Genomic DNA, 27,500 nt, shown 5'->3' with positions numbered 1-27,500 from the left:
TAGCGGATTAAAACCGGGTGAGAATACACTTCATAAAATCCCATTATTAACCCCGATACAGCACGAGCTCCGTGTTTTAGCTAAACTTTACTAGCATGCATGCTAACATAACCGCAGCTATAGCTTTCTCCTCTCAACTGACTGTGTTTGATAGATGAGTCGCACGTTGGGGGAATATTTTATATCCTATCGTACTTTTAAGTATAATTATAATTCTGGTTAACTACATATGTCTTTATAAACCTTAATTTCGCCCCGCTAATACACTAGCCTCACACAAGTTAGGGTTACTTCCGGGCTGCGAAGCGTCGCGGCGTTACCATGACCGCGTCACCACCATAGCAACCCCAAGCCCCGCCCACAACACGGTATGATATACCGAAATATTAGCCGCTCCTAAAAACGGAGCATTTTATAACTGAATTTAAATATTATGATTATTTAATATTCATTAAAACATGCGTTATTACACACTGTATATGTAATAATAACAATCTATCGAAAATGTATAGATAGATAGATAGATAGATAGATAGATATAGATATAAAACGAACAATTACATTTAAAAAAAAAAGATTACATGATTTAACATAATATTAATTTAACATTAATTTACACTTTAATTATATAACTAATTCACATCGTTCTATTATAAAATAATTGATATGCTGAAGTTTTCTTAAAGTAAAATAAAGCGATGTCTGTTTAACGTTTATGGAAGGAGTCTCCAGTGTCAGCGCTTTGTAACAGATGTAAAAAGTTTCTTCAGAACAGAGGAGTTTATGCTTCTTTTCGGTTTTTCGGTAACATGACGTAACAAGCTGCGTTTTTATTTTCTTATTAAATTTTGAGAGAGAGAGAAAAGACGGACGCTGGCGGGCGAACGATTGTTTATAGCTGCTATAACGTAAGTGAGAACAGGGTACTGATTTCCACAACGATGTCTCGGGCTTTAATTAAAAAAAAAAAAAAAGTTTAATTGGCATAAGGGAAATTTGGGGACCTGCTGTTACAGAAAAACAATCAACTTCAGTGTGGTAAAAATAAGGCCGTGTCAGGGTTTGTAGAAGATGGTGGATGCAAGCGCAAAATTTTATTGAAGTGCAAACGAAAAGTGTCCTTTGTTGGTTTAGCTTTCTGTCACGTAACAGAGGCAAAGGTGGATGCAATGCAGATTTTTAATAAGGGAGTGCAAAAAAGATAACCAAACTTAAGAGTCAAATTAAGGTACACTCTGTGACACACAAACACACAACAGAAGCTGGCCAATAAGAGGTAGAAAAACAAGAACTTATATAGGGGTGTTTATGAGGGGTAGCAGGTGTGGGTGATCAGTAGGACATGTGATACTGTCATGTGATATGCTGGGGTTGATGGGCAACATGTGGCATAACCATGACACACCACTTTGTGTCACACCTGTATCACACCTCCTCATCATTCATTTTTTCCTTATAATCTTATAACAACATGCTACTGAGTGTTTGCTCAGTGTTTACTCAGTGTTTACTCAGTGTCAACATGGCTAAGTACAGACTCACATAATCATGACACTAAGTTTTTACAAAAAGTTCAGGTTTTTCTTATTTCTGGTTGTTATGAAGTAATTACTTACATTACTAAGACAAACTTATGAGTGTAGCTACGTAACAACAGTGTAATTCAGTGAGCTCTCTAGTGATCGCAAGGGAAGATTTAATATACACTGAAACAAGTTAAAGAGATTAAGAATTTGAGGAAGGTGTTACTGTTCTTGTGATCAGGCATTTACATTTATATTTGCATTTATATTTACAAGAACCTGAAATACTGGAGTGCAAGACTGTGTTGGAATAAGTGGTGACAAAAAAATAAACTTTTCACACCTGAGTGCACCAACATCGACAAATACGACAATACATCAATACAATACAACAAATACGACAATACATCAATACAATACAACAAATACGACAAATACGACAATACATCAATACAATACAACAAATACGACAAATACGACAATACATCAATACAATACAACAAATACGACAAATACGACAATACATCAATACAATACAACAAATACGACAAATACGACAATACATCAATACAATACAACAAATACGACAAATACGACAATACATCAATACAATACAACAAATACGACAAATACGACAATACATCAATACAATACAACAAATACGACAAATACGACAATACATCAATACAATACAACAAATACGACAAATACGACAATACATCAATACAATACAACAAATACGACAAATACGACAATACATCAATACAATACAACAAATACGACAAATACGATAATACATCAATACAATACAACAAATACGACAAATACGACAATACATCAATACAATACAACAAATACGACAAATACGACAATACATCAATACAATACAACAAATACGACAAATACGACAATACATCAATACAATACAACAAATACGACAAATACGACAATACATCAATACAATACAACAAATACGACAAATACGACAATACATCAATACAATACAACAAATACGACAAATACGACAATACATCAATACAATACAACAAATACGACAAATACGATAATACATCAATACAATACAACAAATACGACAAATACGACAATACATCAATACAATACAACAAATACGACAAATACGACAATACATCAATACAATACAACAAATACGACAAATACGACAATACATCAATACAATACGACAAATACAACAATACATCAATACAATACAACAAATACGACAAATACGACAATACATCAATACAATACAACAAATACGACAAATACAACAATACATCAATACAATACAACAAATACGACAATACATCAATACAATACAACAAATACGAGAAATACGACAATACATCAATTCAATACAACAAATACGACAAATACGACAATACATTAATACAATACAACAAATCCGACAATACATCAATACAATACGACAAATACGACAAATACGTTCAGGAAACCGAGATCAGTAATGACGAAGAAGACTTTAATTCTAATCAGATCCTCTAATTCTATATATATATATTTTATTTCTATTTCCATTTTAACATTAAACACAAATAAAAACGGGTGTAAAATATTATTAGCAGAGAAATGTTCACCACAGATTCGAGACGGCTAGCTGCTAAGCTTAAACCAGAAAAAAAAAATATATAGAAAAATATATTATATAATACATCACTGAACAAGCGGTTACAAGAACACAAAACAAGTCTTTATTTTTACAAAGTTTATATAAAGGGAATTACAGGTATATATCTAAAGATGTAAGGTAAGAATTTTGCAGCGAGACTCGTTAGCTTTGTCATGAAGACTTTTACAATTTCTCTGAAGAAAGTCTCATTTTTCCGGTGTGTATGAAATACATTTATATATTATACATTTCCCACAGAAACGTGTTGTTGTTTGCTGTGTCTTATGGTGTACAAATCTGAACTTAAGAACGTTAAAATCTCTCTCAGGTCATCTCTCTGTCTCCCCAAACACACGAGAAAATGGAGTAGTCTGCATGACGTCATCCCCTCTGGGCTGTTCCGGGCGCGCATGCGCAGTTCTGAATTCTAGCCTAGCCAAGCTAACAACATTAGTGACGTTTTGGTTTCGACATTGTTGTTGTTTTCAGCGAAATCGTCTTTTTATTTAAACCTGCTTGACTTTAAATCTCTTCTGTTCTCCGTGTATAGTCTCGGCAAGACGCTGTGGAGGCGTGGTGGAAGCTGCAAACATGAAATGGATGTTTAAAGAAGATCATTCCCTCGGTAATGTGTTGAATGTACAGTGTTTATATCGAAATAACCAGAGTGAAAGCGAAAATAACCAGAGCTGCGTTTACATTTAACCTCACAAACATCATTAATCAGATTTATATTCATTTTATTATTGAAATGTCAGGAGTTCGTGTGTGTTGGGGGGTTGGGGGGGGGGGTGTATGTGGTGGGGGGGTTTGGGTTAATGTTATTGTTTACTCTCTCTCTCTCTCTCTCTCTCTGTTTGTAATAATAATAATAATTATAATAATAGATGGTGCCTATATTTAAAAAAAATGTAAATCATATATAAACAATTAATAAATAATAATTTATTACTAATCAACTTTTATTTTACTTATTTATATCATCATTCTTCATTTCCCTGATTCATAATAATAACCATAATATAAAAAAAAACATTTAAATGATTATTTTCCAGCACACGCATTAACACTAGATTAGAAAGATAAACAGCGGTATGAGATTTGATGTATAAACTGAATTTATCCCAAATCTGATCATGAATTTGTGATTTTAAAAAAAAAACAAAAAAAAAAAACATTAAAGAGCGCTTCCTGTGCTCCGACATGTCCTCATCTCAAAATATACTGCAATGTTTATCGTCGACGTTGATGACGCCCACCCGGACGCCCACCCGGACGCCCACCCGGACGCCCACCCGGGCTGCTCTTGGCTCTGATCCCGAGTCTCCATCTACACAGCAGGAGATATTGATCAGCTGTAAAGTGTATAGTGCGCTGTGAGAGTGTGGAGTTTAATAATGCAGCGTTTCAGCCGTACCTGTCTTCAGTCCTGATCGTATGCAGCACTTCTCCGTTTAGAAAAACTAAAGTAATGACTCGGCAAAACAAAACAGGATGGCGTGTGCTAATAGAGGAAAATACTCAAGGATGGCATGATGTGATGAAACATACTTAATGGTTTTTATAATGTCATGTCTGCAAGTGTTTTATTCCTCTTACACCACAGCAATTTACAGATTTTTATCCTTTTTTTAAGATTCATAATTTTGAATCCAGTTACATTAAACAGTCACATTGTAAACTCCTCTGACGCTGGAGACTCCTTCCAAGAAATGATACGTAAAAGTTTCCTTACACCAAGAAAACGTCACCATATCAACAAATCTGTTTATTGTCAGTGGAGCGTCCGCTGTACACGTCCATGTGAACGAGCTGTTGCTATAGAAACGATGACGTACTATAATTATGTAGAACGAGTGCATGAATATAAACCTGTGCTACTGTCAGAGCTGCTGTTATAGAAAACTAATCATCACCTTCTGACCAATCAGGATCCAGAACTCAGCAGCGCCGTGGTGTAAAACGCTTTGTATTGTCTCTGATCGTTCTGATGTTCTTCCTCCACAGAGCACCGGTGTGTGGAATCGGCCAAGATCCGAAACAAATACCCCGACAGGGTTCCTGTGAGTAACACACACACACACACACACACACACACGCACGCGCAAATATGACGAGTCTCTATTCCGATCTCATCTCACAACCGACAAATGAATTCTTTTCCAAGAAGAATCAGGCCAAAAATCAGGAAGAATTTCGTCAGCCAGAATTATAAAACAGCAGCACGTCCAGGAAAATAAAGACGAGTAATGAATCTCGATCTCTCCAGATGGTCGGGTCAGAATTTGGCACCAAGAGCATGAATCCGTGGACCCAACCGGCCTCGTGTCAACAGTCCAGGCTGGTGGAGGTGGTGTAATGATGTGGAGAATGTTTTCTTGAGGTGCTTTGGGACCAGTCAATCATCTCTTGAATGGCACAGCGTATGAGTATCATTACTACTTCCAGCATGATAACGCACCAGGTCACAAAGTCATCTCAGACTGCTTCCATGAACATCACAGTGACTTCATTGTTCTTCAGTGGCCTTCCCAGTCACCAGACCTGCCTCCAGTAGAACACCTTTGGGATGCGTGATGCATGTCATCATGTCGACATGGAGCAGAATCTCAAAGGAATGTTTCCGACAGCTTGTGGAATCCATGCCACGAAGAACTGAGGCTGTTTGGAGAGCAAAGCGGAAGACCCTACCCAGTGTTAGTGTGGTGTTCCTAATAAAGTGTCCAGTTTGCTTGTTTTTTCCAGTATCCTTGACCTTGGAGATTTATGAGTAAAGCTGCATGTGTTAAAGGGGATTACATCTACAGAGAGATGATCACCTCCGTGTTAGATGAGCGAGACCTGAGCGCTGTGCCGTGGCGCGTAACACTCACATTCATGAAAGAAATATTTAACCTCACACCTGGTTAAAGATTTGCAGGTGAAATGCAGGAAAGACGGCCCACGTAACCAGGAATTTCAGATCAAACATGTTAAAATTTGTCACGTCCTGTCGGCGCACCTCTGTAATCCGGCCAGTAAACATGAGGAAGGTGTGAGATGTGAAGAAGAATAATCACGATGGGGGGAATAGAAGTGAATAAACTGCAGTGACATGGAGAGAAAGAGAGAGAGAGAAAGAGGGGTGCGTGATGAAGATGATGAAGTGAGGGAGAGAAGGGTGTGTGTTTAATCAGAGCTGCTGATTGGTCAGATTTGTGACATCATCAGTGGCGGTTAGAATTCGAATCCATCTGTTTACTTTAAAGAAGAGAAAAGTTTTTTTTGTTTTTTTTAACTGATGTATTTTATCGAAACTGAAACTAGATTGAAAAGTAATAAATAATTTGGTTATTTAAAGCGACTGTGTGATGGAGTGGAGTGGAGTGTTTTATTCCTCTTACACCGCAGCAGTTTGTCAAAACGATTCCAACATTTTCTTTATTAAAGAACGACATGCCGTAGCTTTTTTTTTCCTGTTTGTAGCTACGACTAGCGTTCTGCGAAACAAGCCTGGTTCTCGTTCTCAGTTACGTTAGAAACAGTCGATCCCTCACACGCTCACGGAGTTGATCGGACGGGGGAAGTTCCCATGGTGTCACGTTACGGAAAAGTCGGAAAGAGTGAAACGGCCTGTCCCGAGGATTAGTCAGCTGAACGTGGTGTTTAAGAATGGAACCGGGCTTCTATTCTGGTCCGAGAGATCTTTTCATCTCGGGCCATAATCGTCTGCATTGTGTCCGTCTTTTATAAAACGCAGTCAGGTGACCAGTCTGAGTTGCTGTTGAATTCCTTGACGTTAGCGATGACGCAGTTCTGGTCCAGCACGCTCATTTTTGGGATGGAAGCGTGGGTGTGCGTGCCGATCGAGGACTGGGCGTTTCCCATTGTGTGTTTAGTACGGAAACGAAAAGAAACCAACGCTGACTCTGTCTCTCGGGGAAGTCAGGATGCTGAAGTTAAACCTCTGATTGTGTTCAGGGTTTTTATTTCCTCATTGTTCAGGATGCCAGTACGGTCAGGATAATAAATATAATAATAATAATAATAATAATAATTTCTTCAGAGGCTCTAAATGCTGATTTACAGTCCTGTCCCCATGTCAAATCAATTAATTAATTAATTAAAACCCTCGCAGCAGGAAAGACACGGATCTGCGCTTCAGAACGTAGCTGTTTCACTCGCTACACTTTCTGACATTGAGTACTCCGTTTCCGGCGACATGACTTCATATTCGCGTTGTGAAAAAATAAGTACACCCCATGGAAATGGTTGGCTTTTTTGACATATTTGGATAAGCACACGTTTGATCCTGTTTGAAACAGCGCCTATTAATGACGCATAAAAGTGACACGTTGTAGTAATTTTCTTCATTTAAATGAAGATTCGGGTGTCGAAGATCGGGTGCTAGTGATTAGAACCTGCTTAGCGGGTGCAGGTGGAACTGGTTTCATTTATACCCGTCTCGTATCTGAACGACGATCAGAGTGAGCGAGTGTACGGCCCTGTTACATCTACAAGAACACACCTGGAATCCAAAGAGTTCACGGTCGGAAGCACGCCACGCATCACGGACACGTTTAAAAACTCGGATGTCTGTGAAAGGAGGGTCCGATGATAATCAACACGCAGCCACCAGGATTCGTCACACAGCAGGAATGACAAGTGCAGACTCGCCATTGTTTCCTGAGGAGAGTTAAATATCAGGTTTTAGCTGACTAATCGGACTACAGCAGGATGTGATGCTGGAAGAGGACTGTGCAGAAAAATAAAGACGCCCCTCACATCCTCCTGCTGTAACACGACACCTGAATGAGTCTTCACAGAGAGGACACGGAGGGAAAAAAACAAAAACCCAGCTCTATTTTTTATCACCGCACCGAGAGAAGTGCGCTTCACCCAGAACCTCACTGCAGCCGTTCAGGACAGAGCCGCAGCCGCAGCCCTCGCTCCTTCCGCTCATCTCAGCGAATAGTTTTACAATAATAAGATTTATAAAGCTGTTTTCCTTTAGGTCACAAGTCTGGTGCGATTTTATCTCGACAGCAAGTTAAAAATCTCCTCCAGACCTGTCCAGTTTACGTATTTTGTGTCTTCGCGCCGCAATTTAACATCGGACGCTGCTACAAGCGTTCACTCGGAAGTGCACCATATTGCCATTCTAACGTACAAGAGCGGCCTCTAGAGGCGAAATCAGAACTATCGCTGACCAATTTTGTGTTATTTGAAGTGTTTTTTTAAAAAATTTATTTCACCTGTCTATTTTTATTTGTTACTTAGAAGGTTACTTTTTGGTTCAGTTTGGATGTATATCCTTTATTTACTTTAATAGATTTATTTCATTAAAAAAAAAAAAAACCTGTACGGTACGTTTCCATGGTACAGTCAGTACTTTTTTTATTTTTGTAATAAAGTTCAGCAATATTTTACTTTAAGTGTTGTTTTCATTCCGTATCAGTTTGAAAAACTATACGATGATTAATTGGTTCTCGGCAGCCCGACTCAGTTATCGTAAACTCTGCCTCTACTCTGAACCCGTCACATAGCGTCCTGTTAGCCAGCTTAGTGTAACCATGGCAACGCATGGTTCTGTCCTCCGTCCTATTGAAATGAATGTAGTGACGGTATTGTTTTTTGTGTGTGTGTGTGTGTGTGTGTGTGTGTGTGTGTGTGTGTGTAGGTGATCGTGGAGAAGGTGTCAGGTTCTCAGATAGTGGACATTGATAAGCGTAAGTACTTGGTGCCGTCGGACATCACTGTGGCTCAGTTCATGTGGATCATCAGGAAACGCATCCAGCTGCCCTCCGAGAAAGCCATCTTCCTGTTCGTGGATAAAACCGTCCCACAGTCCAGGTGTGTGTCTCACGTCTCTGACACGTCCACGTCCCCTCAACCGAGTCCCCTTTTAGCCATTCTGAGTACAGATCCGTTACCGTCACTATAACACGGGGTTCATGAGCACGCAGGACGACGCGCATTAAAATGAAACTAAAAACTGCATTTAAATTTAAACTCGAATTAAAAGCGAGTTTTAATGTGAATTTTAATGGAAATTAGTAGTTTCCCCGATACACACACTGTGATACACACACTACTGTAAAAGTAATCTCTGTCTGTGTGTGTGTGTGTGTGTGTGTGTAGTCTGACTATGGGACAGCTGTACGAGAAGGAGAAGGACGAGGATGGATTCCTGTACGTGGCCTACAGTGGAGAGAACACATTTGGATATTAAAGCCCCGCCCACTTCTGTTTTCTTCTGGACGAGTGTGTGTGTGTGTGATGATTAATAATGAATAAACGGTGTGTGTGTGTGTGTGTGTGTGTGTGTGTGTGCGCGTGTTGCGTCGCTGCTGCTGTTGTAGTGTTAGCGTTAGTGTATCTGTGTGAGTGAGGTGATGATGATGATGATGAAATCAGAGGTGCTGCCATGACTATCTACATTATTAATAATTAATTAATGAATGACTATTAATCACTTTTAGACGTTTAATTTTATTGAACCCTGTATAAATATATATATCTGTATTTAAGAGCGTGATGTAAACGGTAAGGTAGCTGGAAGACCAAACCAATAAACACACAGGAACGGGTATTTTTTTTTGTCTCCTGCAACTCATTGAACACCACACTGTCCGCTCGGGAGGAACAGGGGTCGTGACCTCTGAGCTCATCAACTGACACCGACACATACACCTGCACAAGCTGATCAGGAAACCGGAGATGTCTTTTGTTGTTAAAAGTCCCGTACCTCATTACTCATTTCCGGAGTTTAAAAACAGAACTATGACGTCGTAAGATGTGGGCGTGTCCCAAACACATAATATAATACTCATTTTAATACTTAAACCCCACCTTTTTTTTTTTTAAAACAGTTCCAAAATGTTTTAATGGTGAGCTGTTGTCATGGTGACATCCACGCCTCCTACATCACTGGTTCTTCAAAGGGTGTGTGTGTCAGGTGAAGTGCAGTAAGTGTCGAGGGCTCTGAGGCCACAGAGTGAACACTTGTGTGCGCAGTGCGGTCCACGCCTGCTGGTATTCATCCGCCGCTACTTTGTAGTCCCAATATGAGCTCAGATCTTTTCCCCTGTAACACACACACACACACACACACACAGATGTGGTGCATATTAGAGATAAACAGGAAGGGACTGGTCTTTGGGTTTAGTTCTGTCTCTCTTTTTCATTTCCTGTGTGTGTGTGTGTGTGTGTGTGTGTGTGTGTGTGAAAGAAACAAAACCATCTGGTTCATGTTGGCACACAGGGAAAGGGCAAAATAATATTAACCAATTCATGTCATGTTTGAATCATATCCTTCAGTCAGTGCTGTAAGTATCTGATTGGCTAAAGGAGGAGGCGCCAAAAAACTTCCACAAAACTGTCACACTGTGTCGTACTGACAGGAAGTGATGTGTATATGAGGGGCGGGGCCTGGAGGTCCTCACCTGAGAGAGTCAGGAAGCTCCGAGTCGTCTGTTAACTCCAGCAGCTTAAGGAAGGAGTGAAAAAGCTCCACCTTACTGATTAATGATCTGTTTAAGAAGAGAGGAGGAGAAATATGCAAATGAGGAAATATGCAAATGAGCACAATGGAAATATATTTACATAATCAGGTGCTCACCGAGCCTGTGGTGTTCCCAGAGATTTCTTCGTCACGCCCTGTTTGTAGCCGTTAGCAGTAACGTCCAGAGGCTGAGAGGAGACGCTACACCAGCTTATGGCTGAAACACACACACACACGTGCACACGCACAGCGGGTCAGTCCTCACACAGCTGTAATATGTGTGTGTGTGTGTGTGTGTGTGTGTGTGATTCACACACTGCCCTCACCGGCCCCACACGGCACCACACGGCCCTGCTGTGAGGCATCATGGGATTGCAGTGTGTGTGTGCGACCGTGTATGAACTCCACACGGGACTGCAGGAGGTCAGGAGTGTGTGGAGAGAATCCAGCTGGCAGACCTGTCACACTCGCACATCTGGGGAGAGAGAGAGAGCGAGAGAGAGAGAGAGAGAGAGAGAGATCACACAGAAAAACACAAACAAAATATATGATTAAAGGGATTTACTCCATTAAAGCAGGTGTAAGTGATTTTCGAACTTAAAGTGAAAATATGGGCAATAATATAATGTGTAACAATATAACGGAGGTGTGTTATAATGCGCAATAACGTACAATAAGTGTGTAGTAAAGTAAGGGAGGTGTGTTATAATGCACAATAACGTACAATAAGTGTGTAGTAAAGTAAGGGAGGTGTGTTATAATGCACAATAACGTACAATAAGTGTGTAGTAAAGTAAGGGAGGTGTGTTATAATGCGCAATAACGTACAATAAGTGTGTAGTAAAGTAAGGGAGGTGTGTTATAATGCACAATAACGTACAATAAGTGTGTAGTAAAGTAAGGGAGGTGTGTTATAATGCGCAATAACGTACAATAAGTGTGTAGTAAAGTAAGGGAGGTGTGTTATAATGCGCAATAACGTACAATAAGTGTGTAGTAAAGTAAGGGAGGTGTGTTATAATGCACAATAACGTACAATAAGTGTGTAGTAAAGTAAGGGAGGTGTGTTATAATGCGCAATAACGTACAATAAGTGTGTAGTAAAGTAAGGGAGGTGTGTTATAATGCGCAATAACGTACAATAAGTGTGTAGTAAAGTAAGGGAGGTGTGTTATAATGCGCAATAACGTACAATAAGTGTGTAGTAAAGTAAGGGAGGTGTGTTATAATGCACAATAACGTACAATAAGTGTGTAGTAAAGTAAGGGAGGTGTGTTATAATGCACAATAACGTACAATAAGTGTGTAGTAAAGTAAGGGAGGTGTGTTATAATGCGCAATAACGTACAATAAGTGTGTAGTAAAGTAAGGGAGGTGTGTTATAATGCGCAATAACGTACAATAAGTGTGTAGTAAAGTAAGGGAGGTGTGTTATAATGCGCAATAACGTACAATAAGTGTGTAGTAAAGTAAGGGAGGTGTGTTATAATGCGCAATAACGTACAATAAGTGTGTAGTAAAGTAAGGGAGGTGTGTTATAATGCGCAATAACGTACAATAAGTGTGTAGTAAAGTAAGGGAGGTGTGTTATAATGCGCAATAACGTACAATAAGTGTGTAGTAAAGTAAGGGAGGTGTGTTATAATGCGCAATAACGTACAATAAGTGTGTAGTAAAGTAAGGGAGGTGTGTTATAATGCGCAATAACGTACAATAAGTGTGTAGTAAAGTAAGGGAGGTGTGTTATAATGCGCAATAACGTACAATAAGTGTGTAGTAAAGTAAGGGAGGTGTGTTATAATGCGCAATAACGTACAATAAGTGTGTAGTAAAGTAAGGGAGGTGTGTTATAATGCGCAATAACGTACAATAAGTGTGTAGTAAAGTAAGGGAGGTGTGTTATAATGCGCAATAACGTACAATAAGTGTGTAGTAAAGTAAGGGAGGTGTGTTATAATGCGCAATAACGTACAATAAGTGTGTAGTAAAGTAAGGGAGGTGTGTTATAATGCGCAATAACGTACAATAAGTGTGTAGTAAAGTAAGGGAGGTGTGTTATAATGCGCAATAACGTACAATAAGTGTGTAGTAAAGTAAGGGAGGTGTGTTATAATGCGCAATAACGTACAATAAGTGTGTAGTAAAGTAAGGGAGGTGTGTTATAATGCGCAATAACGTACAATAAGTGTGTAGTAAAGTAAGGGAGGTGTGTTATAATGCGCAATAACGTACAATAAGTGTGTAGTAAAGTAAGGGAGGTGTGTTATAATGCGCAATAACGTACAATAAGTGTGTAGTAAAGTAAGGGAGGTGTGTTATAATGCGCAATAACGTACAATAAGTGTGTAGTAAAGTAAGGGAGGTGTGTTATAATGCGCAATAACGTACAATAAGTGTGTAGTAAAGTAAGGGAGGTGTGTTATAATGCGCAATAACGTACAATAAGTGTGTAGTAAAGTAAGGGAGGTGTGTTATAATGCGCAATAACGTACAATAAGTGTGTAGTAAAGTAAGGGAGGTGTGTTATAATGCGCAATAACGTACAATAAGTGTGTAGTAAAGTAAGGGAGGTGTGTTATAATGCGCAATAACGTACAATAAGTGTGTAGTAAAGTAAGGGAGGTGTGTTATAATGCACAATAACGTACAATAAGTGTGTAGTAAAGTAAGGGAGGTGTGTTATAATGCGCAATAACGTACAATAAGTGTGTAGTAAAGTAAGGGAGGTGTGTTATAATGCGCAATAACGTACAATAAGTGTGTAGTAAAGTAAGGGAGGTGTGTTATAATGCGCAATAACGTACAATAAGTGTGTAGTAAAGTAAGGGAGGTGTGTTATAATGCGCAATAACGTACAATAAGTGTGTAGTAAAGTAAGGGAGGTGTGTTATAATGCGCAATAACGTACAATAAGTGTGTAGTAAAGTAAGGGAGGTGTGTTATAATGCGCAATAACGTACAATAAGTGTGTAGTAAAGTAAGGGAGGTGTGTTATAATGCGCAATAACGTACAATAAGTGTGTAGTAAAGTAAGGGAGGTGTGTTATAATGCGCAATAAAATATAGGGAGGTGTGTAATAACCATGAGGAAGGTGAGTAGTGACCTGCTGATGGTCCGGTGAAGGGCGTGTGGGCTGTAAGGACACTTCCCCACCACCACGGCACTGAAGTACACGCCCTCCTGCAGGAAGTGGCTCAGCAGCGCCCCCTGGAAGCCGAGCGTGCACCAGCGGCTCAGTTTGTCGCTGCAGGAGAGAGAGAGCGTGGGTTCTCCGCGACCCGGTTTCACCCGCAGAGCGCCCACCGTGTGAAAGTCCAGCCCCGGACCCCGCGGGTCACTCGGCGCCCCGGGAACACACTTCGCCCCGGTGCGGTGCACGTCACATGCCTGCTCACCCGAGCTCACCTCTGCACCCTCGCTTCCCAAATCTACACCCGCTCCGTCATCCCCTACGCCCTCAATACTGCAGGGATCATCACCCACGTCCTGCTGTCTGTCCACTCTGACACGCTTCTTCACTCCACCTGTCTCACTCTCGGCGCTCCGCTTCCTGTCTCCCTGCTCTGACTCCTGATTGGCTCGTGGGACCGGTGGGCACGGCTGAGCCTGGCTGTCCATCATGGGGATGATGGAGGCGTCTCCACCTGGAAAGTGGTGTGAGGGAAACAAAAAAAAAAGATGATGCCCTCAAAAGAGCGTGCACATTATAACGGTAACCATGGAAACGCTGCGAGCTAAACGCACAAAAAATGTGTATGTGATGTGTGTGTGTGCTTGAGGTGTGTAGTGTGTATAAGATGTATGTGTGTGTGTGTGTGTGTTTACATGGCGTGTGACTGCAGAAGAACAGAAAGGAGACGTCAGGGCGAATCCTCCACTTCCCCGTCTGATCAGTGTGACAGAACACGGAGCTCTGACCATCTCTTATCGCCAGACACAGCTGCTCCATCAGGTACCTACACACACACACACACAGAGAACATCACAAGCATCATCTAGGATGCTTCATCCACCTCACTGCAAACACACACACACCCCCTTACACACAAACATGTGCAATGAAACGGAAATAAATTATGCAAATCAAGGAGAAGTGGGCGTGTCTTAGTGTTTTCATTAGAATTAATTCTAAAGGTTACAGCCAGAAGAACAGTGGAAAAGGACACGAGGTTACTGTGACACACACACACACACACACACACACACACACACACAGTGCATCAGGGCTCCAAGAACTGTCCAAATACTCCATTTCCTTTGATTACACACTATTAGAAGATTTATTTCTCACGTTATATAATTTCTTGTTCTGCTATAACAGCATCGCCGATCAGCTGCTTGTGGATTATCCTCAGTGTAGAATAATAATAAGTATAGCGTATTATATGAAAATGTATTTTTCCAAACACTCAAAAGACGGTGTTAGACTCGGATTCTACCCCCAGGCCACGTCAGCATCGTCAACGAACTGCAACCTCACGTTCGGTCATCTGTTACTTTATATGTTTTACAGGGGTTAAGTGTAAACCTACAAAACGTTATCGTCCCGAAAGCATCCCAGAACAGATCTGACACCATCCCCAGGTGACAGGACGGTGTTCGTCTGGAGCCTTGATGCATTGTGGGTAATGCACGCACTCCCTCACAATCACACGAAGTAGTACGCACCGTACGCAGCTCCGCCGGGCGATCACCTCGGCATGGCTGTCGTTCAGGATGTCCCCTGCATCAAAGATGACACACCCTGTGATAAGAGCTAATGTGTAAACGTACTGTTATTTATTATTACACACACATCGTTAGTACACCATGGACCAGAACATGAAACATACACCATGTCTATTTACATATTTATTCAGAGAGTGTGTGTGCGTATTTTTTTGCCTTTGCGGTCTTTAGAATGAGTGTGTGTGTGTGTGTGTGTGTGTGTGTGTGTGTGTGTGTGTGTTGTCCACCTTTAGGGCTCATGGCACTGTGTCCGATGCACTTGGTTCCCGTCCCCAAGGCCACCACCTCCTTCAGCACTTAAGAGCGAAAACATGATGGCATCATTAACTGTGTGTGTGTGTGTGTGTGTGTGTGTGTGTGTGTGTGTGTGTCCTAAGCCCTAAACACACTACAATGTGACCCATTTTTATCTTGAGATCAGCAACATGCTCTGTAGTAAATAACACACAACCTGAGCAATATCGCAATTTATCAGAGCATGTGTTATCGTTTCTATAGCAACAGCTCACTCACTCGTACAGAAGAAGCTCAGCATACACAGATTAAAAATAATCGATATGATGAAGTTTTCTTAAAGTAAGATGTTTATGTAGCGTGTAAGGAAGGAGTCTCCAGTGTCAGGGCCGTGTAACAGTCAGAGGGAAAGCTGGAACTTTCCGTCCTCAGAGTTTACGCTTAAATGTTGAGAAATCAAACTCGGAAGCTGTTTATCTTGATTTATTTACTTATTTGTTTTCATAATTTGTTGTTGTTTGTGTGATATGTCCCCAGGAACATGCTCTAGTTTCTACTGTATTCGTTTAACGTTGACGGTGAACGCTGAGGAAACCGCGCGTGCACCCACCGGTGTGTGTTTCGGGGCAGCGCGTGACCTGAATCACCGCCGCGAGCTGCGTCCACTCACGACCTTCTTCCGGTTTCCCTCTTCGCGGTAGCGCCGTGTAGCGCTCATAACACATCCGGGCCACTTCATCCGGGTCCCACATCTCACCCGCGGAGACAGAGAGAGAGAGAGAGAGAGAGAGAGAGAGAGAGAGGGAGTTGCGTTCTGAGCTCGCGCCCTGCGGACCGTGTTCTAGAATGAACTAACGGTACTCACAGCATTCAAAACTCAAGCGCGTGCTGTGCACACCGGATGTGAAGTCACCGAACTTCCGGTCTGAGTCCCAATAGGATATAGAAGGCACTGTCGAGCCGTTAGTTACTATTTTATTTCCTGTTGCTAGTTAAATCTTTTTTTTTTTTTTACTGTTTTAAATCTGCTTTCATAAAAGTAAAAAGATAGAGTTTTAATAAATATTTACACATTTCCGGTACGTCAATTTCAATTTAAGAGTCTCTTACATATTCTCTCTCTCTTTTTCTCTCTCTCACCCTCTTATCTTTTCTTCCCGTACACAAATCCTGACAAAAACGTTCTTCTCCCCTCACAAGTGTTCTGGCCCGGTTTACTAAGCGGCTTTGTGTCAACAGCTTGAGTGTTTATTTTGTGTTTAGCCCCGCCCCCTTGTTTGATTGACATGTGTATGTTAAATCTAAATATATTTAAGTTTTCGAAATTCAGTGCCCTGGAGTGTGTTAATGTCTGCTTTTGTTCTGCAGTTGAGTAAAGAGAATGAAACCATACAACCACCTTCAGGCCTGTGGAGGGGAACCACGTGACAGCCTTATATTCTGAAAAAAATATATATATAAATATATATATATATATATATATATATATATATATATATATATATATATATATATATAAAATATCAAAATGTCTATGTTAGTAGTTCTGTTTAAGGTATAGGTTGAACGGACACACACACTACTATTATTGTTATTATTAATATTTATTTATATATATTTATTTATGTAATTGATGTTAGAGATCTTCTAGCAGTGTGTGGTAGCCAGTGCGGTCTTCTCTACAGCATTAAAGCTGGGGAGGCAAAAAAAACCTCAACAAGCTGATCAAGAAGGCTGGCTCGATCTTGGGCTGCTCTCTGGACAGTCAACAAACTCACAGACATTCTGGACAATACACAGCATCACCTCCGTGACATACTGGTTAAACAGAGGAGCTCCTTTAGTAGAAGACTCATTCGGCTCGTCTGTAGAAAGGTCATCTCTACCAACAGGGATCACACTGTACAGCAGCTCATCACTGTCCTCGGACACTATTTACACTGAGCCAGTCTTAGGATAAACTCACTGGATGATCGTTGAACTACCACCATCCATTATTCATATCCAGATGTCTATACACCGCCACTTTACTTCCATTCATTGATCATTTTTCTGTTTTCACACTCTTGACAGTGTTTGCACTGCACTTTCACTTTAATTCCATTCAGGTCTGCTGCTTGTATCTACAATGTTTACACACCCCTGCACTACCACATCACACTCTTACTCTCTATTCTTTATAGACACAGTGGCAAGGAAAAGTATGTGAACCTTTTGGAATTTCATGGTTTTCTGCATAAATTTGTCATCAAATGTGATCTGATCTTCATCCAAGTCAGGGGTATTGACAAATATAATGTGTGTGAAATAACAACACGAAATAAATTCTGATCCCTCATGTCTTTATCGAACACACTCATTCAACATTCAAAATGGCCGTGGAAAAAGTAAGTGAACCCTTAGAATTAATAACCGGTTGACCCCCCCGCTTGGCAGCAATAACCTCAACCAGGCGCTTCCTGTAGCTGTGGATCAGACCTGCACATCGTTCAGGAGGAGTTTTATCCCGTTCTTCCTGCAGAACTGCTTTAGCTCGGTCATATTCTTTGGACATCTCATGTGTACGGCTCTCTTCAAGTCATTCCATAGCATGCCTATTGGGTTGAGGTCTGGGCTCTGACTCCGCCCCCCCAAAAGGCGGATTTTGTTTTTCTGAACCCATTCTGTTGTGGACTTGCTCCGGTGTTTTGGGTCGTTGTCCTGCTGCATCACCCAACTTCTACACAGTTTCAGCTGACGCACAGACATTCTCACATTATCCTGAAGAATTGTCTGATATACTCGGGAGTTCATCTTCCCTCAGTGACTGCAAGCTGGCCAGGCCCTGATGCAGCAGAGCAGGCCCAAATCATGATGTTTCCTCCACCGTACTTTACGGTTGGATTGATGTTTTCATGATGATATGCCGCGCCCTTTCTACGCCAGATGTAATGCTTCGTGGTTTTTCCAAATAGTTCAATCTTAGTTTCATCAGTACACAAAACATTTTGTCCATACCGCTGTGGAGTGTCAACATGCTCTTGTGCAAACTTCAGGCGTGCGCAATGTTCTTTTCAGTAAGCAGTGGCTTCCTTCGTGGTGTCCTGCCGTAGATACCCTGCTTGTTCAGTGTTTTACGTGTTGTAGACTCATGAACAGAGATGTTCGCCAGTTCCAACGATGCCTTCAAATCTTCAGCTGTCATTCGAGGTTGTCTCTTTACCTCATTGATGAGTCTTCGTTGTGCTCTTAGTGCCATTTTGACTGAGCGCCCACTTCTTCGTAGAGTAGCAACAGTTCCAAAGTGTCTCCATTTGTAGAATGTTTGCCTAACTGTAGACTGGTGAATTTCTAAAGTCTTTGAAATCACTTTGTGACCCTTGCCAGCTTTACGTAAATCAACATTTCTTAATCGCAGATCCTCTGAAAGCTCTTTTTGGCGAGGCATGGCTCACATAAGCGTGTGCTTCTTGTGCAGAGCAAACTCCAAAAGTTTGAGGGGTTTTTATCAGTGAAAGTAGCCGTAGTGCACACCTCCAAACTCATTTTCTCAACCAGACTGCAGGTGTGCTGAAACCTGACTCCAATTAGCTTTTTTCAGGTCATTAACTCAAGGGGTCACATACTTTTTCCACAAGCACTATGAGGTTTTTTGGTTGTTCTCAATAAAGACATGAGGGATCAGAATTTATTTTGTGTTATTATTTTAGACACATTATATTTGTCAATACCCCTGACTTAGATGAAGATCAGATCACATTTTATGACAAATTTATGCAGAAAACCATGAAATTCCAAAAGGTTCACATAATTTTTCTTGCACTTTGGCGTGGAGGAGTTTTATCCCGTTCCCCAGAACGGAACGGCTTCAGCTCTGGGATGTTGGTGTGTTTCCTCACATGAACTGCTCGCTTCAGCTTCTTCCACAACATTTCTACTGGATTAAGGTCAGGACTTTGACTCGGCCGTTCCAAAACATTACCTTTACTCTTCTTTACCCGTTCTTTAGTAGAACGACTCGTGTGTTTAGGGTCGTTGTCTTGCTGCATGACTCACTTTCTCTTCAGATTCAGTTCATGGACAGATGTCCTGATATCTTCCTTTAGAGTTCGCTGGTATCATTCAGAACTCATTGTTCCATCGGTGATGGCGAGTCGTCCTGGTCCAGAACCCCGACAATACCACCACGTTTCACAGATGGGATCAGGTTCTTATGCTGGAATGCCGTGTTTTCCTTTCTCCAAACATAACGCTTCTCATTTAAACCAAAAAGTTCTATTTTGGTCTCCTCCATCCACAAAACATGTTTCCATTAGACTTCTGTCTCGTCCACGTGATCTTTATCAGACTGCAGAAGGGCAGCAGTGTTCTTTTTGGAAAGCAGAGGCGTTAAATTCAGAGATGGTTCTGTGACCTTTTCCAGCCTGATGAGCTTCAACAACAACTCTTTTCGGAGGTCCTCAGAAATCTCCTTTGTTTGCGTCGTGATACAGTTCCACAAACACGTGTAGTGAAGATCAGACTCTGATAGATCCCTGTTCTTTAAATAAAACAGGACGTCACTCACTCACACCTGATCGTCATCCCACTGGCTGAAAACACCTGACTCTAATCTCACCTTCAGATTAACTGATAATCCTAGAGGTGCACATACTTTTACCCCTCACAGATCTGAAATATCAGATCATCTTCCTCAATAAAGAAATGACAGTATAATATTTGTGTCTGATTTCTTTAATTGGGTTCTTTATCTACCTTTAGGACTCGTGTTAAACGTGGTGATGTATTAGGAGGGATTTATGCAGAAATAAAGATCTTAAAGATGGCGTACATCGTGGTGTGCTCAGTCAACAGTGCTACTTTTTCTTTTTGGTGTGTGTAGCGGGTGGAACGGTGTGTGTTTAGGAAAAGTTGGGTGAAGTCGTTTGTTTGCTGAAGTACATGTCCCACCCCAAACACTCCTGACAGCTGACACACTGGTGTGCAAACACACTGAGAGCTCGTGTTTACTCAACACACACACTTACACATCCTCAGTGTGCACGCGCACACACACGCGCACACACGCACGCGCACACACACACACACACTGAGATTTTTTCCAACACTTAAACAGAACTGTGTGTAACACTTGTGGGATTAAACATCATTATCTGTAGCTATAATTATTCTCACACAGACACACAAGGCTTCTGTACATAGTGTATTTAATTATGCAAATTTTGTACATCAATCACTTTCACTCACACACCCTGCCTCTCTCCTCATTCACACACACACTCTGTACAGTCACACACACCGTCTCACAATCAACACAAATCAAAAACAAAACTGAGGAATAAAATCACTGTGGATCCATTTCCTTTTTACAGCTTTCTCTCTCTCCCTCTCTCTCTCTCCCTCTCTCACACACACACACACACACTCTCTCTCTCTCTCACACACACACACTCTTTCACACATACTTCTCCTCTCTCTCTCTCTCACACACACACACACACACTCTCTTTCACACATACTTCTCCTCTCTCACACACACACACTCTCTTTCACACATACAACAACTCTCTCTCTCTCCCTCTCACACACACACTCTTTCACACATACACACACACACTCTCTTTCACACATACTTCTCCTCTCTCTCACACTCACACTCTCACACATACAACTTCTCTCTCTCTCTCACACACACACTCTCTCTCGCGCTCACTCTCTCTCTCACACACACCTTCTCTCTCTCTCTCTCACACACACTCTCTCTCTCACACACACACACACACACTTTCTCTCTCTCTCTGTTGCTCAAACACATTTAACCCACTCCACCTGCGTACACATCCTCCTTGAACTCAAGTTCACTGCTGGTTGCCATGGTTACACCAGGTCATCACATACTCCTGCTCTATCTGTGTGTGTGTGTGTGATACACTTATGTACAAACTATTTCTTTCCCCCTCGGCTCTCGTCTGTGTGAACGTTCCTCGTTTTCTCTCCCGTGCTGCAGATGTGCAGATGTGACGTGTCCGCTCCAGCTGTGCCGCTATTCTCTGATCGTCCGTGAGTTATAATAATCTGTAATCGTGTTTATACCGACCAGGCTGTGATTCCGAGCCTCCAGAATTAAACGGAGGAGCTGTGGCGCCATCTACGGGAGGCTTAAAGGGACAAAGCCTAATATTTTTGAACATGTATTTACTCCAGGAAGTGTTGCCGTGGTAACGGTTTCTTTTCTACCACATGCATTTCGTTAGGCTTTTATATTGAGATTTGCTCACTAAGAGGTTTGTAATCATTCCGTAAAGTTTGGTCTTTAAAAAAAAAAAAAAGTGCTACATAAATATAATTTTATTATTATTATTATTATTATTATTATTATTATAATGAGTGTAAATGAATGTCAGAGTGCTGATATCTTGCGATGATGGTGTAAATCAGTGGATTTGTCTTGCTCAGGCTTTTGTGTCCCCGTCCTCAGACAGTGCACGAGAGGAGTGTAGAGTCAGTGTCCCCTCGTCTGTCCACTCTCTCTCTCGCTCACTCTCTCTCTCTCGCTCACTCTCTCTCTCTCGCTCACTCTCTCTCTCTCGCTCACTCTCTCTCTCTCTCTCTCACTCTCTCTCTCTCTCTCTCTCACTCTCTCTCTCACTCTCTCTCTCACTCCTGACCGAAGCCCTCGGTCTCCTCGATGGCGAACAGGAGTTTCTCACGCAGCTGTTCCAGGTTCTTGTACGGCGGCAGGTCCAGACGGTTGAAGCTGCAGGAGGACGAGAAGTAATCGTCTTATAAGATTTCTTATTTCTTTTTTTAAAAAAACCACCCAGTGAGTTGACCTCGTATTAAAGGAGCACGCAAAGACACGTTTACGCATCACGTATTTCTTACAGAGCACGGGCTTTCATTTTTCTCTGGATATTTTTGTAAAATTGCCGAACTGAAACAGAAATCACGCCGTGACATCGTCGGTTTTAGTCTAGTTACTGTAAAGGTATTCCGTACCACTTCTAGTTAAACAGCGGAACGTGGCGTCGTGAATCGGCTGTTAATTATTCATTACTAACCCCGTACATGCGCGCACTCCACTGCCCCGCACGGTTGGATTTATGAACTACAGTCCGAACAACTTAATAAGAAAACAGAACACTGAGGTGAACACGGCTGTCTGCCGTCTCTGCGCGCAGCGTTCACGTCCGTCTCCACTCTAGCGGGGAGTACTGCTGGTGACGTATGGTGGTGCGGTGCTGCAAATAAACGATGTCGAGATGTTTAAATCAGCGTGGAAGACCGGGCGTGTCTCTCACCAGGTGTGGCTTCTCGGCAGCCATGTTTCCTTGCCCACTTTGTCGATGCAGAACTTCTGTGGTCCGTTACTCCCTGAGGAAAAGCAGACAGGACCACGCCCAGGTCACAGTGAAGATCTCTGAAGGTTTACTCAAACTTCTCAGATGAGTTTATTCGTGTTGATAAAATCTAGCCTGCTAACAGGCGAGTTAGTGCATGCTGCTGTACTATCATTTAAATAATTAATGTACTATCATTTAAATAATACTTATTATTATTATTATTATTATTCGATATAAACTTTACCTATCAGCTCGGTGAATCCTCCCACGGGAAGCCGGCACGTTCCCGTGACAAACTGCAGCAGTCGAATCCTTTTCTCATTATCCATCTCCTTCACCACCTACAGCAACACACGACTCATTAGCATAAGCTCATCCAGTACGGTCGGATACGGGGCAGGGTTGTCATGGTTACAGCCCCAAACAGCCTCAACATCTGACACAGCAACATTTCTGCTTTCTGACCTAAAGCATTGCATACATCTGTATACATGTCAATCATTCTGATTGATAGATAGGGTCTACTGTATTCACACACACACACGCACACGTACACACACACACACACGCACACACACACGCACACACGCTGTTACCTGCCAGAACCAGTGGATCTGTTTGCTGTTCTTGGTGTAATGGCGATAGATGGTGTTTTTCTGCCAATCACTCAGATCGATCTCCTGCATCCCACACAGCATCAGCTACACACACACACACACACACACACACACACACACCATTACTCTCGGCTCACGCAGGTACACAGCCTGCCTCATCAGATTTAGTGTGTATGTAAAGCTCAGATTAGCATCAGTGTCGTGTTATATAAACGATTGAAGCTTGGTGTGTAGATGGGCGTGGTCTTGTGTTAGCTCCACCCACCTCCAGCTCTTTCTCATCAAAGTAACGAAGCCATTCGAGTGGAACAACTTCGTTAAAGCCGTCTAGAAACGCTTTGGTCTGTTCCTCCACTCCCCGTGAGAACCGCCAGTCTGTCAGCAAACTGCGCGCGCGCGCGCGCGCACACACACACACACACACACACACACACACACACACACACAATCCCAACAGTAATGTAAACATTATTCCCAATTCAACATTAACACAAACCTCCAATATTAAACCTGACTAAATATAGTATTAGTCATAGCCCAATGCTAATCCTAATCCCAAACCAAATATAATCCTTACATTAATCCCAATCCCAAAACCTAACCCTAGATTAATTCTAACTCAACACCAATTCTAAAATTAATCCCAACTCACTGAAAATCCCAACTTGATCGTAACCCTAGAAAAAGAACGGACGGATCATCCTGAGTATAAAGAGTTCTGCTTGACCGTGCAGGGGCGCCACTTGTTTGGCAGAGGGGCGTGGTTATTGATAGTAGGGGCGTTGTCGGTACCTGATGTACTCCTCCTTGTTGTCCTGGGTGACGAGCAGGTTCTCACCGTCGTCCTTCAGCGAGTGTGTGGACACCTTCCCCAAAATCTCCATGTCCTGTGCAAAATACAGCTCGACTCCACACTCCTCAACATCGTTTTCCCTGTGCGCGCACACACACACACACACACACACACACACACACACACACACAGAGAGAGCTCTAATGAATAGTGTGACATTTTAATCTCTGTGAGCACTGGCCCGCCAAGGACATCTTGAAACTACTTAAGGTCACATGACTATGTCATGGTGCGGTAAGTTGGTGTGTCACGATGCGAGCTGGTGTGTATTTTGGCACATCGGACCGTGATAAGTCCCGGCCACCGAGCCGATTTGGTGTCACAAATTGGTGATAAGCTTTGTGCCTTTGATAAGACAGGGTGAGGGTAAGGCTAAGGATGGAGATGTAGAAGCGAGGAAGTGGACATGAAGGTGAGGAGAGGAACATGGGGTGGCACGAGGTGGAGGTGGGGAAGAGGAGATGAAGTTGAGGATGGAAGTTAAGAACTGCGGTGACAAGGTGAGGAGGTGAACGTGGAGGTGAGTGTAGAAGCAAGGTGAGGAGGTGAGGACGGAGGTGAAAATGGAATTAAGGCAGGCGGTGAAGAGGTAAAGGATGGCGCGATGAGGTGCAGGTGGAGGTGAGAAGGTGAGGGTGGAGGTGTGGGTGGAAGAGAGAGTCTAAGGACACTGACTTGACCCAGAGGATGGAGTTGTAGAACTCCGGGTCGATGGACTCCAGGTCCTTCAGCGTGGGTTTTTTATTCAGCATGCGCTTGTAGAAGGGAAGAGTGAAGCCCGTATCGATAAACTTCCCATGATACAGCGCCTATACCAACACAAACACATGTCAGAAGGAAAGGAAATAACCACAGTCATAAATAACAGAAGAGGAAAAGATATATACAAGATATAAATCCAGCAGTTATCAAACTGACGATTAAAAAGCAGATCTCGACCCCCGACACCTGTCTAACTAGAAGCCAATATCGAACCTCCCCTTTATCTCGAAGACGCTAGACGAAGTTGTAGCTCAGCAGCTAATCTCATACTAGCATCGGAAGAACACTCCTGACATCTTTCAGTCAGGATCGAGGCTTCATTCAGCACTGAGACAGCGCTGGTTAAAGTAGTAAATGACCAAATACTCTGGTGTTCCACAGGGTTCTGTTTTAAGCCCACTGCTATCTCTGCTTAAACATGGTATTAGCCTCCAGTGTTATGCTGATGACACACAGCTGTATGCTTCAGCAAAGCCAGATAACAGACACCGGCTTAATAAAGTTGAAGAATGTGTAAAAGACTTTGGATGCTGATGCGCTCCATCCTACTCTTCTCACGAGACAGAAGAACTTCTGCTATTTGTTTAGTCACATAGCTTTTCTCTTTTAGGTAAAAGTGTAGTTCATTGTTAGAAGAGCTGTAGATCTCGATTATAACAGAGAAAAGAGCAGTGTGCTGAGCAGTGTGTGTGTGTGTGTGTGTGTGTGTGTGTGTGTGTCCAAAACTACAGACTAAATATAGTGTGCGTGCTGGCGGGTGTGGGCTGGGTGCGGTGCTGAGCTCATGCAGAATGTGTGTGTGTGTGTGTGTGTGTGTGTGTGTGTGTGTGTGTGTGTGTTGGATGAAGGGGCCCCCAGACTTAGCTGGGTTTAATGGAGATGTGAGGGAGGGGGAGGAAGAGGGGGAGCCGCAGCGAATAAAGCAGCTATTCACTCCCTAACACACACACACACACACACACACACACACACACACACACACACACGGATTCTGTTTAACGTAACTGCGGCTTTGCTAAAAGATCAGCTTTCACTGCTTCGGAGTGTGGTCTAATCAGGGGGCGGGGCTAACTTTTGTAAAAGTTACAGGACTGTCATTTAAAAGGTTGGAAACAAAATTATACAAACAGAAAGCACTGAAAAAGTACTGAATTAGAAAAACTTTACGATTTTTACGCATCAGAAAAAAATAAGGATAAGAACGATTAAGAGAAAATTATACACTTTGGAAAATAGTTTGTAAATTTTTTTTAATCGCCTGAAGCTTAACGACAAACACGCTGGAAAAAAGGAGAACAGAGGAATTGTGGGTGATGGTTCTCACCATGGCGATAAAGCGTCCAATGAAGCGGAAGTAGGTGAGGTGGTCGGGGTTTATGGAGGAGGCGGGGTTTATCTGCAGACAGTAGTTATTTTTACCGGCGTATTCAAACAGACAGTACATCGGGTTCAACACCTCATGGGACAGCAGGAAGAACCACTCCCTGTGGAGAGAGACAGACAGACAGACAGATAGAGGGAGAGACAGACAGAAACAGGATGACAGACAGACAGATAGAGGGAGAGACAGATAAGGAGAGAAAAATATTAACACATTTATAATAAGCAGTAACTCAGAATAAGTCCTAGTGAAGGAGGTGTGGCCTCTATCAGTCTTAATGAAGGAGGCGTGGCCTCTGTATGTTACATAAAAATGAATACAGGTATGAAATGCATGAGACACATGACCTTATAGATACACACACACACACACACACACACACACACACACACACACTGAAATGCAGCACATGTAGTGAATGAAGCCGGACGAACCCACCACCAGGCCGATGACCTTTCTGACCCTCGTTTATAGGGGTCGTTTAGGGGTCAGAGGTCACAGCGCAGACACCCCCAGCATCCCGTCCGTGGTTCTACCCTGTGGTAGAACAGCATGATCTAACCTACCATAGGGTAAAACCACTGACACGACACAGGAGACACGGAAACACACACATGGAACACACACAATAAATAAACACACACACACACACACACACACACAATACACACTATGTACACACCACCACCAGAACACTGAGGAGGACACGTCCCAGCACCGGGCCATACACATGAACCCAAACACCAGCCAGCACAGATAGAACACACTAGAACACAGATACTATGACAGACACAAACACAGCTAACGCTAACGCTAGCGCTAACTTGCCTGGCGATGCCGCCGTAGTCGAGCCCCTCCTCTCCTCTCATTATGATGTAGAGCCTCCTGCGCAGGTCATACGGCTTCATGTTCATAATCTGAGGAGACAACAGGATTACACACACACAC

At 42.3% G+C, this 27,500-nt stretch overlaps 4 protein-coding genes across 8 annotated transcripts in view; 1 reads left to right on the top strand and 3 right to left on the bottom strand.

The window, feature by feature from the left end:
* Positions 1-409, bottom strand: part of tmem231 (transmembrane protein 231) — a 9,373-nt gene extending 8,964 nt beyond the window's left edge. For 3 of the 5 annotated variants that reach the window (XR_008386628.1, XM_053631658.1, XM_053631662.1), the window contains exon 1: positions 1-406. This exon is cut by the window's left edge and continues 95 nt beyond it. Coding sequence is in view for 4 of the 5 variants with exons in the window: in XM_053631658.1 (XP_053487633.1) it covers positions 1-44 (44 nt within the window). In the remaining variant the exon portion in view is untranslated. The other 2 variants (XM_053631661.1, XM_053631663.1) reach the window with 2 other exon arrangements.
* Positions 410-3,583: 3,174 nt separating this feature from the next.
* Positions 3,584-9,742, top strand: gabarapl2 (GABA(A) receptor-associated protein like 2). The gene is made up of 4 exons (XM_053630396.1): positions 3,584-3,796; positions 5,179-5,234; positions 8,831-9,003; positions 9,292-9,742. Exons 1-4 carry the CDS (start codon positions 3,763-3,765, stop codon positions 9,380-9,382), a joined length of 354 nt encoding a protein of 117 aa, XP_053486371.1. The 5' UTR covers positions 3,584-3,762; the 3' UTR covers positions 9,383-9,742.
* adat1 (adenosine deaminase tRNA specific 1) lies at positions 9,504-19,648 on the bottom strand. The gene is made up of 10 exons (XM_053630394.1): positions 19,579-19,648; positions 16,228-17,057; positions 15,611-15,679; positions 15,324-15,378; positions 14,481-14,611; positions 13,759-14,299; positions 10,981-11,129; positions 10,772-10,871; positions 10,596-10,682; positions 9,504-10,237 (listed from the first exon to the last, which is right to left on the bottom strand). The coding sequence occupies exons 2-10, from the start codon at positions 16,367-16,369 to the stop codon at positions 10,105-10,107; spliced, it is 1,407 nt and encodes a 468-aa protein (XP_053486369.1). The 5' UTR covers positions 16,370-17,057; positions 19,579-19,648; the 3' UTR covers positions 9,504-10,104.
* A 1,138-nt stretch (positions 19,649-20,786) lies between these two features.
* wwp2 (WW domain containing E3 ubiquitin protein ligase 2) overlaps positions 20,787-27,500 on the bottom strand; it is a 38,296-nt gene continuing 31,582 nt past the window's right edge. Inside the window, exons 16-24 of the mRNA XM_053630397.1 lie at positions 27,377-27,469; positions 26,496-26,651; positions 25,085-25,218; positions 24,349-24,489; positions 23,822-23,942; positions 23,536-23,640; positions 23,184-23,280; positions 22,898-22,970; positions 20,787-22,353 (exon numbers count right to left, since the gene is read on the bottom strand). Coding sequence (XP_053486372.1) covers positions 22,254-22,353; positions 22,898-22,970; positions 23,184-23,280; positions 23,536-23,640; positions 23,822-23,942; positions 24,349-24,489; positions 25,085-25,218; positions 26,496-26,651; positions 27,377-27,469 — 1,020 coding nt within the window. The 3' untranslated portion in view covers positions 20,787-22,253. The remainder of the gene's footprint in view (positions 22,354-22,897; positions 22,971-23,183; positions 23,281-23,535; positions 23,641-23,821; positions 23,943-24,348; positions 24,490-25,084; positions 25,219-26,495; positions 26,652-27,376; positions 27,470-27,500) is intronic.

This window comes from Ictalurus furcatus, chromosome 8, assembly GCF_023375685.1.
Source record: "Ictalurus furcatus strain D&B chromosome 8, Billie_1.0, whole genome shotgun sequence".
NCBI lineage: Eukaryota > Metazoa > Chordata > Actinopteri > Siluriformes > Ictaluridae > Ictalurus > Ictalurus furcatus.
The sequence above is the reverse complement of the archived record's forward strand: the minus strand, read 5'-3'. Positions and strand labels throughout refer to the sequence as shown.

Bases quoted from the DNA above. Each gene is read 5' to 3' on its own strand.
- gabarapl2 (XM_053630396.1), top strand. From the start codon at position 3,763: ATGAAATGGATGTTTAAAGAAGATCATTCCCTCG. The intron at 3,797-5,178 runs GTAATGTGTTGA...CTTCCTCCACAG, and splicing joins TAAAGAAGATCATTCCCTCG to AGCACCGGTGTGTGGAATCG. The intron at 5,235-8,830 runs GTGAGTAACACA...GTGTGTGTGTAG, and splicing joins AATACCCCGACAGGGTTCCT to GTGATCGTGGAGAAGGTGTC.
- adat1 (XM_053630394.1), bottom strand. From the start codon at position 16,369: ATGTGGGACCCGGATGAAGTGGCCCGGATGTGTTATGAGCGCTACACG. The intron at 15,379-15,610 runs GTGGACAACACA...TCTTTGATGCAG, and splicing joins CAGTGCCATGAGCCCTAAAG to GGGACATCCTGAACGACAGC. The intron at 10,238-10,595 runs GTGAGGACCTCC...TGTGTGTTACAG, and splicing joins GAGCTTCCTGACTCTCTCAG to GGGAAAAGATCTGAGCTCAT.